At 35.6% G+C, this 13,712-nt stretch overlaps 2 protein-coding genes and 1 long non-coding RNA gene across 3 annotated transcripts; 1 reads left to right on the top strand and 2 right to left on the bottom strand.

Annotated features, from left to right (window-relative positions):
* Positions 1-456: 456 nt before the first annotated feature.
* On the bottom strand, positions 457-3,907 carry LOC148586272 (uncharacterized). Its single transcript, XM_088515540.1, has 2 exons — positions 2,280-3,907; positions 457-484 (listed from the first exon to the last, which is right to left on the bottom strand). The coding sequence occupies exons 1-2, from the start codon at positions 3,905-3,907 to the stop codon at positions 457-459; spliced, it is 1,656 nt and encodes a 551-aa protein (XP_088371666.1).
* A 2,376-nt stretch (positions 3,908-6,283) lies between these two features.
* Positions 6,284-10,331, top strand: LOC148586271 (myb family transcription factor PHL11-like). The gene is made up of 7 exons (XM_088515539.1): positions 6,284-6,368; positions 7,104-7,357; positions 7,760-7,771; positions 7,906-7,969; positions 8,202-8,277; positions 9,643-9,712; positions 9,797-10,331. The coding sequence occupies exons 1-7, from the start codon at positions 6,284-6,286 to the stop codon at positions 10,202-10,204; spliced, it is 969 nt and encodes a 322-aa protein (XP_088371665.1). The 3' UTR covers positions 10,205-10,331.
* Positions 10,332-11,244: 913 nt separating this feature from the next.
* Positions 11,245-13,433, bottom strand: LOC148586270 (uncharacterized). The gene is made up of 4 exons (XR_015911950.1): positions 13,089-13,433; positions 11,725-12,115; positions 11,488-11,606; positions 11,245-11,403 (listed from the first exon to the last, which is right to left on the bottom strand). It is a non-coding gene; the product is annotated as an uncharacterized LOC148586270 (long non-coding RNA).
* Between the last annotated feature and the right edge of the window lie 279 nt (positions 13,434-13,712).

Here is a 13,712-nt window from a genome sequence, read left to right as displayed (position 1 = left end):
TCGCACCTTGTGGGCAAGGTGCTTTGAAGGGGGGAGACTTGTTACGGGTGCTGTTGGTGGAGCTGGGCTATGGTGGTGAGTCACTCAGTGGCAGGACACGTGTGAAGAGGAAGGGGAAGACTCTAGAAGACTGCTCTGCACAACTGGCATCCCTTATCATTAAAATGCTTTATTTCATTTACCTGGTCATTTTACTTTGTATTTACGTTTTGTGTTCACGCTGCTGTGTTTGTAATATTCCCTCAAGCTGTCGTTTGTCAGCTTGTGTGAATAGGTGGAATTCTGTTAGAAAGGATTCTAAGAGAATGCTGGATATAAGGGCTAGGCCAGAGGGGGTAGAGAGCAGATTTAGGAATATTTGTATTACCTGAGTCTATGGAGAGTAGCTCTCTCGAAGCAGCTTATCTTTAATGTTATTGCACTGTGTTTTTCTCCATTATCAGCTTCAACCTTCCTTCATTTTGCCATAAGATCCATTGTAAATCTGCATTGCCAGTAAACACCCCTTACAAGATTTCATTGCGTGTTTAACGAGGTGGTTGGCTATTCCTCCGTAAGAACCTCTGGAGAGGTTATATGGTGTATTTGAACTTTGTTTGACATGATTGGGTTTGTTGGACAATCCCAATATTTTTTGGATAGCTAGATTCCAAATAATCTCTCTTATAATAATTATCCAAATTTAAAGTAATTTAGATAGCTAATTTAAACGGACTAGACCGGTCACCCCTCGCCTATAACTGGGGGATAGTGAAAATTCATTTTTAGTTATAATTTTAGCCATCAAATCATAATTTAAAGATTGGAAAGAATAAGTGATTTGATTGGGAACATCTCGAGCTCGGTTTATTACTGCCTTTTCTCCAAGAGAAATCTTAGGCTTACAAAAAATAAAAAATAAAAATAAAAAAACAAAACAAAACATTTACAAGCACAACATTCTTGAAAATGAGATAAATCTAAATTTTAAGAAACCTAATCATCAACGTTATTTTATGGTAATTTCTTTTATAAACCTAGCATTTCTCTTTCTCGAAGTGTGTTCAAGCTTTACATCTAGAGGCTCCACTTGGTAGACGAAATACATAAATTAGATGGCCATTCAGGAGGACCGTGAGGGTACTTTGGTCTTTAATTTCTTCTCACTCAACCAATGTATATGTGGATTCGATTATAAGAAGCTGAGGAACTGTTTTGTTGGGGGACGAAGTAATTGTGAGCATTTTGATAAATCTAATAAAAATTACTTTTTTTTACTACGAGATGTAAGAAAAATATGGTGTTTTATGCTGAGGTGTCTATCTATTATTGGAGGGCACAAAGAGTTGGGTAACAAACTCAAGATTTTGATGTTTAAGGGTGTCTTTAAAAGTTGAAATTCTGGAATAACACATTGATGGCATAGTTCTCAAAATCACTCCGTTAACAACCAGATTTATACGAGACATGTAATATATATATATATAGAAATAAGAGTTTAATTCGAATCAAGATACTTTGAAATCAATAATACTGATTCAATTAATTCGAGGTACCTAGACCTCTCAGCAATACACAAGAGTTGAGATAATTAACTACCCAATCGGGCTATATATATATAGAGAGAGAGAGAGAGTGAGAGAGAGACTTACAAAGCATTGTGATAAGAATGAAGCTACACTCAGAGAGATTTAACCTGCTACTGACACTTGACAATTATTAACGAAGATAAATATTAAAGATATTAAGATAGTACTTATGAGGTTAATCTTCTTATTCTGGTAACAACTCGATAACAACATGTTCTTATCTACTTAAAAAAAACACTCAATAACAACTCTGTTTGAAAGTTCCTTGTTGCACGATACTTGTAGTTTATCAGTTGAAGGTAACTTCTTGGTGCAGATACCCAAGGATCACTTACTACCTCATCCCCTCCCTATTATGCGTGCATGAGGCTTGCCACGTATCACTTTATTCCATATTATATACTTTTCCACTTTTCCAAACAATCTTGTTCTTCTCCATCTTCATCTTCATCTTCATCATCTCCGTCTTCATCATCTCCATCTCCATCTTCATAATCTCCATCTTCATCATCATCATCTCCATCTCCATCTCCATCTCCATCATCTCCATCTTCATCTTCATCGTCTCCATCTTCATCTTCATGATCTTCATCATCTCCATCTTCATCTTCATCGTCTCCATCTTCATCTTCATGATCTTCATCATCTCCATCTTCATCTTCATCTCCATCTTCATCATCTTCATCTTCATCTTGTTCTTGCAAACAAAACCTCGGGTGAGCAGTCAATTTACATTGAGTACATTCTAGGGCCACCCCGTCGAATTGACCGCCACAACCATCACATGGAGGGGAGTACACAGTTTTTCGTACAAAGGTTAAAGGGTGTTGATGATGTTCATCATTATAAGTTTTTCCAAACTTAATGTATGGATACTTACCAATAACACATTGAGGATGACCAGGAAAGTCGCATTTTGCACAATAATAGAACAAATGATCTGAATCTCTTTCTTGTTCACAAATTAGACAATAATATTCTCCAAAATTGTCTTCCACGGTAAGTTTGAGGGGATGTTCGTCATAAGCATGGTTAGCTATGGGTGGAAGAATTGCACAACTAAAACCCAAGACGAAATTGCAAGGGGAGCATACAAAACTACCCTCCTCCCAACAAAATGTGCAGGATTGATCACCATAAGTCTCGGCCAAAGACAAGGGGTGTTGGTGAGCCACATGTTGAAAGGTTTCTTGTAATGCAAAACATTGAATGTCAATGAGGCACCCAGTGACTTCATTCTTGTAGGCAAATCCATGGCGATATTGTTTACAAAAAAAACATTTGAACACGCCATTAGAGGAAGGTGCCTGTGACAAGAGGGTCATAGGAATTGAGACAAGCGGGTGCCTAGCCTTTGTGGGCAGTTTAGCACATATATTGTGAAGAAAGAAGTTGTATTGGGAACAATTGTAAAACGGAGGGGAGATCAATTGCATACACCCATCACAAAGTTTATCATTCTTAACTTCCTCATAGTTGATAACTAAATCATGTTGATGACTAAAATGTTTCATCTCTGGAGGCTGATCTTTTTGGTTCTCTTCTCGATTGGTATCCTTGATGATGCCCGTCACATTGCCAATGAATCCAGCGCGCACCGACCCAATGATTGCATTCCTGTACTCTCGCGAGTCACGGCCTCTTGTGCATTTCAAGTGAGCAGCATAATTACATTTTTTACAATAATAAATTGCATACTCTGCATCCGCCTCTTTATAGCATAGTTTACATAACATATACATGCCAACATGCTTCTTAACTTGATGAACGGAATAGGTGAGAGTGAGTGGGTGACGATGATCTCTAACTTTGATGGTGCGTAAAAATGAAGCACAATCGGCATGAATCGAGAGTTGGCATATGCTACAATATAGGCATACCTTGTCCTTGCCTTGGTCGCCGCTGTTCTCGCCACATGCTTCGCAAGTGAATTGAATATTTTTTAAGATGGGAACGTATGCGTGCTGGTGACAATCATCCTTATTTACTCGCCAGCGAGAAGAACATTTAATGTCAATATTGAAATTGCAACTACCATAACGGTAATTGCACCTGTAAACAAAGCAACTTCTGCAAGATTTACCGCAAGCAACACAGTAATCAGAAACTAATGGCAGTGCAATAGCAAGATTGTGGTTTGGGTGCAAGGGATGTCGTATGTGGTCGGGTAAGTCGAAGCATGATTTATGGCAAAGGAAGTTGCACTGGGAGCATTTGTAACCGGAACCCGATGGGGGTTCCTCACATACCTGGCAAACAGCTTCCTTCGTCTCTCCGTCAATTTTCAGATCTTCTATAAAGTTCAATGCATGCTTGTGGTCGAGATTATTGCTCCACATCCCCTCCAATATTTCTCTCACTCTCGTACTCATCTTTGACACGCACACAACACACACACTGTAAATTATTTCCTTTTCTCTCTCTCTATGTGTATAAATTTCTTTCTCTGCTGTTTTCTTTCTTGCTTCTTTCTTTCTTTCAGACTTGCTCTCTATTTGTACCTTGCAAGTACCCTTCGACACTTTGTGGATTATTTTCTTCTTCCTCTCTCTCTCTCTTTGTTCCTTTTTCAGTAATTAACGTACACTGTGATGTCTTTTCACGTCTTTTTTATTTTTTTTATCATTTGGTCCCTTAAAGTTCAAGGCTTCAAGTTCCATGCCGCAAGCCTTTTGTGGATTCTTTTCTTCCTCTATTTATTTATTACTTTCTTCTCTTAAAGGCTTCAAGCATATGCACCAAGTCACAACGGCCTGGATTCTTTCTTCTTCCCCCTCTCCCTCTTTATTCTTCCCTCTATTAGAGCTTGTAATTTAAGAGAGATCAGAACAAGAAATAAAAACTCAGAGAATTAAGGTGGTTCGACCTATGGCCTACGTCCACACATATAGCCTTGCTTTTTCTTAGCTACTGATATATTTGATGGTGTACAATATTTTATTTATAGAGAAAGAGTATGAACGTTACAAGCATTTCTGCTTTTACATTAACATCAATAAACTTAATGTATCATTTGTAACTCTTATCACTTAAGTTCTTGACTTTTGAGTTCATTGTCTCTTGAGTTATTGTAACTTTTGACTCTTGAGTTCTTTATCGTTTGAGTTATTGTAACTCTTGTCTCAATACGCCCCTGCAAACCCAGCGGTAGATCATGTACGTTGAGATTTGATCTTGAACATCAAAGGGCTGAGAAATGGTTTCTATGGACTGAATTGGAACATCGGCTGTTATGACCGAAACTTGGACGTCGGCAACTCTTGGCCGGCATCGGCTACTATGGCCGTACTAGAACATCAGCAACTTTTTGGCCGGCAAGAGAAAAAAAAAATCACAAGATCGATAATTAGCATTAGCCTATAGCTCTGATACCATATTAGAAATTATAATTTAAGAGAGATGAGAGCAAGGAATAAAGACTCAGAGAATTAAGGTGGTTCAGCCTATGGCCTACGTCCACACATCAAGCCTTGCATTTTTTTGGCTACATCTTTCCTTGATTTATTTGATGGTGTACAATACTCTATTTATAGAGAAAGAGTATAAACGTTACAAGCATTTTGAGTTGTTATAACTTTTGACTATTGAGTTCTTTGTCTTTTGAGTTATTGTAACTCTTGTCTCATGAGTTCAGTGGCGGATTTACACAGGGGCGACCTGGGGGTAGGCGCCCCTGGTAAATTTTTTTTTTAAAAAAATTATTAAGCATTTCAATCAGAATTTTATGAGTGCCCCTAGTAAAAAAAAATTACCAGGGGCACCCTTGACCTTCTATTGGTCGTTAAAATGGCCATTATGTAAAGAAATGAGGCTATTTTTTATTAAAGAGATAAAATAAAGTTATATTTTATTAGTGGAGAGAGAATAGATAATAGTTTATTATTGAAAAAAGATAGTGGGTGAATTTTTTAGTGTTTCTAGTCATAGTTTATAGATAAATGTGATTTTTTTTTTTTTTTTTTTTTGCTAAATTTAGACTCTAGTCTCTTTTATGTAGGCTTAAACTCTAACATAATTTATGCTTTGAGATTTGAGGCTTTTCTAAAAGAAATAGCCGTATGCTAATAGCCCACTAAAAGTACTCATTTTTCTTAGACACTAGTAGTCATTTAATTGTGCTTAGTTTATTTCGTTTAAATTATTATGTGTTTGTGACGTCGTTAGATGAAAAATTTTAATAGTTACTTTGATTTTTGTTTTTTTTTTTTTTTTTTTGGTAATTTGATGAGTTTGATTTGATTTGTGATACATATATTATGATATAACTTATTTTTTTATTGTATTTACCGTATTATAAAAAATATATATAATACATAAAGAGAAAAAAAATTAATTAATTTTTTACGCCCCTGGTAACCCCTGATAACTTATTTTTTGATTGTATTTACCATATTTTGTATTTCCGCCACTGCAAGAATTCATTGTCTTTTGAGTTACTATAACTTTTGATCCTTGAGTTCTTTGTCTTTTGAGTTATTGTAACTCTTGTTTTAATACCCTCGTTTATTATTTCTTTTTTTCTCTTCAAGTTTTCAAGCATCAAGCTACAACCCTTGGTAGATTTTATTTTTTTTCTTTATTTTTACTCTCTCTATTTATTCTTTTCTTCTCTTTAATGCTTCAAGCATCAAGCCGCAATCATTTGTGAACGAAGTTAAAGAAAGTAGAATCAGAAACTGAAAGGGAATGACTGATCTATAGACAGTAAGACGAATATGAATTTATCTCTTATAAAAATATTGCCTTCTACGTATACAAAAAGTTTTGCAAAAAGGGAGCAACAACAATTTGATCTTCAAGGTACAATAGTAACTAAATGTAGTGTGCATATTGCAAATTCTGAACAAAAAATTGTGTAATACCATTGAAGAAAAGAGAAGAAAAAATGTACCTCAATTTTCAAAAATATATCTTCTACAGAATTGTAGTGACACCACTAGCATAAAAAATGTACCATTATAGGATAAGCGAAAGACAATTCTTTAAAAAGCATAAAAAAAATCCTCATATCTTTTCAACGTGGGACAAAGTATAAGATATATATGAGCAAAGTCAAAATTTTAAATTTGGAGTGAAAAACTGAATTTTCATGAAATAAATTTCAACTTTTTTCATATCTCTTTATTATTATTTTTTTTTCTCTCTCTTCACATAAGGCAAACGTTATTGTGGCTTCTTTTCTTCTCTTTTTTTTTTTCTGTTTATTTATTCTTTTATTTTCTTCTACCCTTTAAGCACCAAGACACATGCAAGGCAAAAGCTATTGTGGATTCTTTTGACAGAAGGCAAAAGCTATTGTAGATTATTTTCTTCTTTCTTTTGCTTTTTTTATTTATTCTTTTCTTCTTGGAAGTTTCAAACACCAAGTCAGGATGCAAATGTAATTCTTTTCTTCTCCCTTTTACTCTAGGAAAATGTTAAAGGCACAACACAAACCCAACTTAAAACCAACTTCTCTCCTACATGGCATTTAAAAATAATAAAAAAATAAAAGTTTGAATTTTAAACCATTCACGCTGTCTTTTCCCCTTTCAGATCCAAAATTCCTCTCAGTCTCTCGCTCCCCCTCCCCCTCCCGCGCTCATCCTCTTTCTCCTCCGGCGCAAGGTTCCGTCTCTGTCTCTCTCACTCCGGCGACATCTTCGGCCACCGAGTACTGCAAGAAGCACGTCGAGACTCCCAAAGCAGCCGCCGCGTCCGAAGAACGCTCCACCTCCGACGACGACCTCAAGGCCTGGGACGCCGAGTTCGTCAAGGTCGACCAGGCCACCCCCTTCGATCTCATCCTGGTGTATCTTCTTCCTTATAAACTCAAATCCCCCTGTTAGATCTTTTTATTATTGATTTTTTTTTCTTCTGATTAGGGTTTTGGTTTTGTTTTCTCGGCCTCTATGTCTTTGATGTGTTTTTGTTTGGTTGGATGCCGAGAAAGCTGGCAGTTTTGGTGGTTTTATTGTTTTTTAGTTCTATGTTTGATTGGGTAGTGAATATTTGTTTTTGGTGGGGAGTGCTTGTGCTGCGGTAAGGTAAAGCATCGTTTTAAAATTTGGAACTTCTTGTTGGAGATTATATGTATTATTGTATTGATGCAATTTTAGTGTTATAGGAAAGTTTTCTCTTTCCACTGAACCTGGGCATTGACATTTAATTGTACTTTATGGCCTTTTTAGGTGTCAAATGTGCGGTTTTGAAAATTAGTCTCAGTGAGTTACCTGATTTACAATTCGCTTCCTATAATATTAAAATGAAACTGATTGTAAGCAGATAAATTAAAACGACTAATTTTGCTTATATTTTTTTAAAAATATTTCACGTGTTAACTTAGATGAATATGCAGAAGTACAGACTTGGACAACAATCAAGAAGACAATGTACGGCAGAACAAGCCAACGAGAGCAGTGGTGAGTCCATTAGAAATTTCCTGTTCAGAAAAATTTTAGAATTCCCACACAAATTCTACGAAGAAAGTAATTAATTGAAAAGTTTCCCAGAGGCAATACTTTAATGTACGTATATAGAACATATCTTAAGAAAATTTTGCTTATGCTTGGAACTTTATTTTTTATTTTCTTTTTCTTTTTCATTTATGCTTCAAATTCTCTGTAGTTACACATTGCCGTTTGTAAACTTTAGGGGGCACATGTGTACAATTTGGTAATCATTCCTCAGGGACCAGTCCCAATTCTTCAAGAGGTGATAATGAACAAGGGTACGTATGTGAAACCATTAATCTCACATTTGTTGGTTTTGTTACTTTTTTCAAAAATATATGGTAATTTAAGTTCAATTTTAGGATTTTGGGAGTTTTTTTTTTTTTTTTTGTGCTTTTATCTTTATTAAACATATTTTATTGTTAGATGCTAAGTTTCACGTTGGTTCCTTATTAAGTGAGATTATGCTATTTAAGTGATTACAATGAGCACTAACTATAATGTTGATTAGTCCATTTGAGATAATAGCAATTTGGCAATACCATGTGATATTGGGGAATCGCAACTTGACATAGGCGCTAAGGAGGAGAACGTTAGAAATTTGAGTGAGAGGGATTGTGACAACTTAGAAAATTAGTCTTAGATTAGGTGGGTGAATTGTAAAGGTGTTATATAAGTGTTAGTTTCCCCTTATAGCGGATGGTTCCATTGTGTGTGATGTAGTGTATTTGGCTAGAGCGGAATGCTTGAATTTTTGATGACTGGGAAAGAGGATTGATCCATTTGAAGAAGTTGGTATTACAAATGCTGTATTCATGGAGAGTGGCTTGGCTTACTCCAACTATTTTTAATTTTTCTGAATTTCTAGGTTTATGCTCTTCTTTCTCTTCGGATTAGGGATCTCTTATATACTTCTTGGGTACATGAATTGCGCCCCTCTAAGCGTTGTATGAATATGCATTATTTATCAACAAAAAAATTGTTAGTTTCCAATTGTAACATTAACTAGTTCTTTTAAAATAATAACGCAAATGTGATTAGCACTTTCTAAGATGTGACATACGTTCACTACAAAAAAATCATAAAATAGTGACTCTTGGAAGATGATGTTTTAGGCCCAAAAAAAGTCACAATTGATGTAGTGACATTCGCATAGTGACATTTGGCAAAAGACTCTAAACATAATAACTGGATTTAAATTTGGTGATGTTTGTATAGTAAAAACGTCACCATAAGGTGACATTTAGGGCAATGCGTCACCTTTTGGAAGATGAAGCTTGAATAGTGTGCGTCAACTATTTGACGCTTGAGAGGTTTCATTCACTATGCAATCAACGCCTCATTATGAGAGGCGTCATTTGCCCTTGCAAGTGACGGCTACTAGTGTCGTTTTTTTAAAACGACACTAAGCCAGACATCACTATTGTTGGTTTTTTAAGTGACATCTTTGCTTGTTGTCGGGTTGATTGTAATAATTGTTATTTGTGGTTGTATCCTTTGCCTCCTCTGGCCTTCCTCATTTTCACTAATAATAAACCAGTTGTGCTATCTAAATTGTAGAACTAGTATCTCTTCAGATTCATCCAGTGACCTTATTTTGTATTACACCACCTTCACACTAACTAATGCTGCAAATGAAACAGAGAAATCCCAATTGCAGAAGCACTCAAGTGTCAGCTTGAAGTTCAGAAAAGATTACAAGAGCAGCTTGAGGTATATTGCCACAAATTTTGCTACTTTATGCAAAGAAAAGTGTTATATATTCTCTGTTGCTGATCTATACATTATTACCATTAGGTACAGAAGAAACTGCAGATGAGAATAGAGGCTCAAGGGAAGTACTTGCAAGCTATATTAGAGAAAGCCCAAAAGAGTCTTTCCCTTGATATGAATGGCCCTAGTACTATAGAAGCAGCAAAGGCACAATTAACTGACTTCAATTTGGCCTTATCAAGCCTCATGGAGAATATGAATGAAGGAGATAGAAAAGAAAACATGCTACAGATGAATGAAATTTACAGAAAGGCCAATGGATCAGGCATCCATATTTACCCACAGGGAGGCCAGGAAGAAGAAGATAAAGATGTCAAGCTCAAAGTTGAGGGGGGCTTGATACAGTTTGACTTGAACACAAAAGGAAATTATGATTTTGTTGCTGCAAATGGAGCTGAATTGGAATCCAATATGCTTGCCTATAGGAGATAGAAAATTTTATATATAATGTCTTACACTTAATTTGATGACATAAAAGTCACCTTTTACTGCCTGCTTTATATATGTTTGTATTGAGTTTTAACAATTGTAGCCAACAGATGTATAATATACCTTTACTAATGAACACCTCTTTTATAGTTTCTCTAGGGATATTTCTTGAATTTACTAAGTCTTCAAAACATTGGAATAATTCTCTATTGTCTAACAAATTTCGTTATTCTCGTATTCTTATGAGGTAAATAACCTAGCCCCGAGAGTTTAGAGGCTTCGTTTGTTAAAATTTTTATTTTCTTTTCTCAAAATAAAAATATTAACAAAAAAACCAAACCACAAAAGACTCATAAAAGCACAAAAAAAAAAAGAAAAAAAAGAAGGTTTTCGCCTTTATGTCGCAACAGAACATTCTTGAACAAAAAATTAAAGAGCCTTAATAAGTTTTGATTTAGGTTCACTAGTCTCGATTAATATTCTCTTTTCTCACACAAAAACGGATCTTACCTATAAGACATGAAAAACGTTAGTTTAGACTGCAAGTCGTTAAACAATGAATATCTCAATTTTAACAACAATAAAGATTAATAGAGTTATCAACTCTCAATCCAATACAACAAATATGAATACCAAAATCAAGAACCTTGATATAATATGATCATTACAAACATACTGAGTTTAAGAACCTTAAAACTTATTTTTTTCATTATGATGGATGTATGTAGTTTTCATGCAGCCTATGAACTCTTCTCATAGATAGAGCGCCAAGGAGTACTGTTTTCATTCTACACCAATATAACCAAGTAACTAGTCCATCAAAGAGTTAAGATATGACACTAGGGAAAATGTCTGTTGGGAAGGGAAAAAAGAAGAAAAAGGTTCAACTCCACAACTGAAAATATCTAGTTTGCTCAAACCTTGGCCCCACTATCTAAAACAACTAGCAACCCATAAATCCAACTTCCCCAAAAAATAAATGAACAAAAAATCAAAGAATCCTATAAAAAACTTTCATAAACAGTAAGAAAGATGAAAAGTCATCCTTGGTTCTTCAACTTTTTCATTCCCACCGATCATCTCTGTTTCTTCAAATTTTTCATCTCCATCCAACTCTTCATTCGAACTTTCATCCCCATCCAACTCTTCATCCGAACAAGTGATCCTTAAGACATTTTGTTCTTCAACTTCTTCATCCACATCTATCAAAACGGGATACAAAGTTAAAAGCCATCTTGGTGTGTCAAAGCAAAATTATAACACAAACAAAAGATGAAAAGTCAAACCTATTTGAGGGCAATCTTGCTCCAAAAAATCTTCATCATTTGGAATACGTGTATACAAAGATTCAACTTCACCATCCTTGTCCATTTAGGCAACTATAATGAGTAACTTTTCCACTTACCTAATGTATAATTCAAAATATTATTGTATAAGCAGTGTGAACTATAAAAAGCAGTGTGAACTATAAAGACAAACTAGAATATAAATTCAAAAGGTATAATTCAAACTTTTCCACTTACCTAATGTATAATTCAAAAGGTATATTCCACAGATATGGGGTTTGTCTTGTTTTCTTTCTTTCTTTTTTCCTTTTGTTCTTATAATTCTTTGTTGATCCTGTTGGTTGGCCTCATAAACCAGCATGTTCAGATCTAGCAAGATTTTCACTAGCTTCAAATTCCACACAACCAGGTGCCAGATGGCATTTAAGGCTATCCGTGTGTTATTGGACTAATCTTGGAAGAGAAGTTATGTTTTGGTCTTATAACTTGCCCAATACTTTCTGGAAGGAATCAACAATATCAGGTGGAGTAGTCCAGGCTATGTTAACTCACATTTGCAGGCAGGAACTTCAGATGGGATGGAATAGAACATCACATGTGATATTACTACAGATGTGAATCACTTTGCCTGCACTGCATTCTGTCATTATATCTTAAGCCCATAATGCTTAAATCATGAACAAGCATTAGGAATCTAATGAAATTTATTTTGTTCAGGAAACCATACGGGATGCTATTGAAGATTCTATAACATGGCCAGTTCGGAAAATTTTGCCTATATTACCTGGGGATTATAGGTATGCTAATTTTACAATGAACTATCTGTCCTTTTTCTCCTCTAAAAAAATCAGATCGACTATTAACTTATCTTCCTTTTTTAACTAATCAAATTGTCAGTGCTTAAGAATAATATTCTGGAAAAGTTACTTAAGAATAATATTATATATAACTTATTTCTTAGAAGCTAACAAATGTATAAGGACTCACAGACCACTTTTATGAGCTCTATGTGAAAAACTTTTTGAGGTGAGATTACATATACTTAATCAACAGCATTTAAGAATAATAATATTCTGGAAAAGTTTTGGTTTCCACAAAATTGGCTTCAATTTCCAAATTTGAGCTAAAGACTGAGCAAGTGCAAATAATTTTCACTTTTTTTTGTGTTTAGAACAAACAGGCTGGAATGGATAGAGCAAAGCTAGGTAACAGATGAAGAATTGGGTCAGTTAAAGCAGCCATTAATTCATATGGAGATAGGATTCTTGAAGGTAGTCCACTCATGAAACCCCAGATGGATTTCTCAGAGGTATATTCCAAAGAACTGTATAAATTCCATTTCACCATTTTCCATTTGTTTTTAAGCACTTGCAAACCATTTGTGTTCCTCTGTTATAACTATGTCTTTTGAATTCATAAAGAAGACCTCTTCGAGAACAAGAGAATGGACCTTGGTCGATACAAAGAGAGCAATAATATTCAAAAAAACAGAAATCTAAACCCTAAATACATATAAATCTAATACACTATTCTAGCACCCACTACACATAAATCAAAAAGCCCTAGATTTTGAATGTGGATGAGAGAGAGGGATTACTTACCACCGGTGGAGGAGAGAGAGAGCCTTCGACTTCGCCGGAGTGAGAGAGAGACAGGAGCTTCGCCGGTGGCTGTAGACGTCGCCGGAGTGAGAGAGACAGTGGACGGATAGCTTCGCCGGTGCCGAAGAACTCGCCGGAGGAGAGAGAGGGTGAGCGCGGGAGGGAGAGTGCTGGAGTGAGAGAGAATTTCCGGTGGCCGAAGAACTCGCCGGAGGAGAGAGAGGGTGAGCACGGGAGGGAGAGCGAGAGACTGAGAGGGGATTTCCGGTGGCCAATGAACTCGCCGGAGGAGAGAGGGTGAGCGTGGGAGGGAGAGCGAGGGACTGAGAGAGGAATTTTAGGATTTCTGAAATTTGATTTTTACAAGCCTTTAATTTGGTTTTAAAAAAAATATAATAAAAAAATAAATAAATGCCATGTAGGAGAGAAGTTGGTTTTAAGTTGGGTTTGTGTTGTGCCTTTATCAAACCTCTTTACTCTATCTATTTATTCTTTTCTTGGAAGATTCAAGCACCCCTTAATCCATTGTTGATTCTTATTTATCACTCTCTCACTTCTGTTTGGGTATATTTAGAATTGCGGTTATAATAAATGCGATTTAAAAAATTGTGTTTTTAAACTCAC

Source organism: Corylus avellana, chromosome 4, assembly GCF_965113065.1.
Source record: "Corylus avellana chromosome 4, dhCorAvel1.hap1.2, whole genome shotgun sequence".
NCBI lineage: Eukaryota > Viridiplantae > Streptophyta > Magnoliopsida > Fagales > Betulaceae > Corylus > Corylus avellana.
Note: the sequence above shows the minus strand (reverse complement) of the source record. Positions and strands in the feature narration are given on the sequence as shown.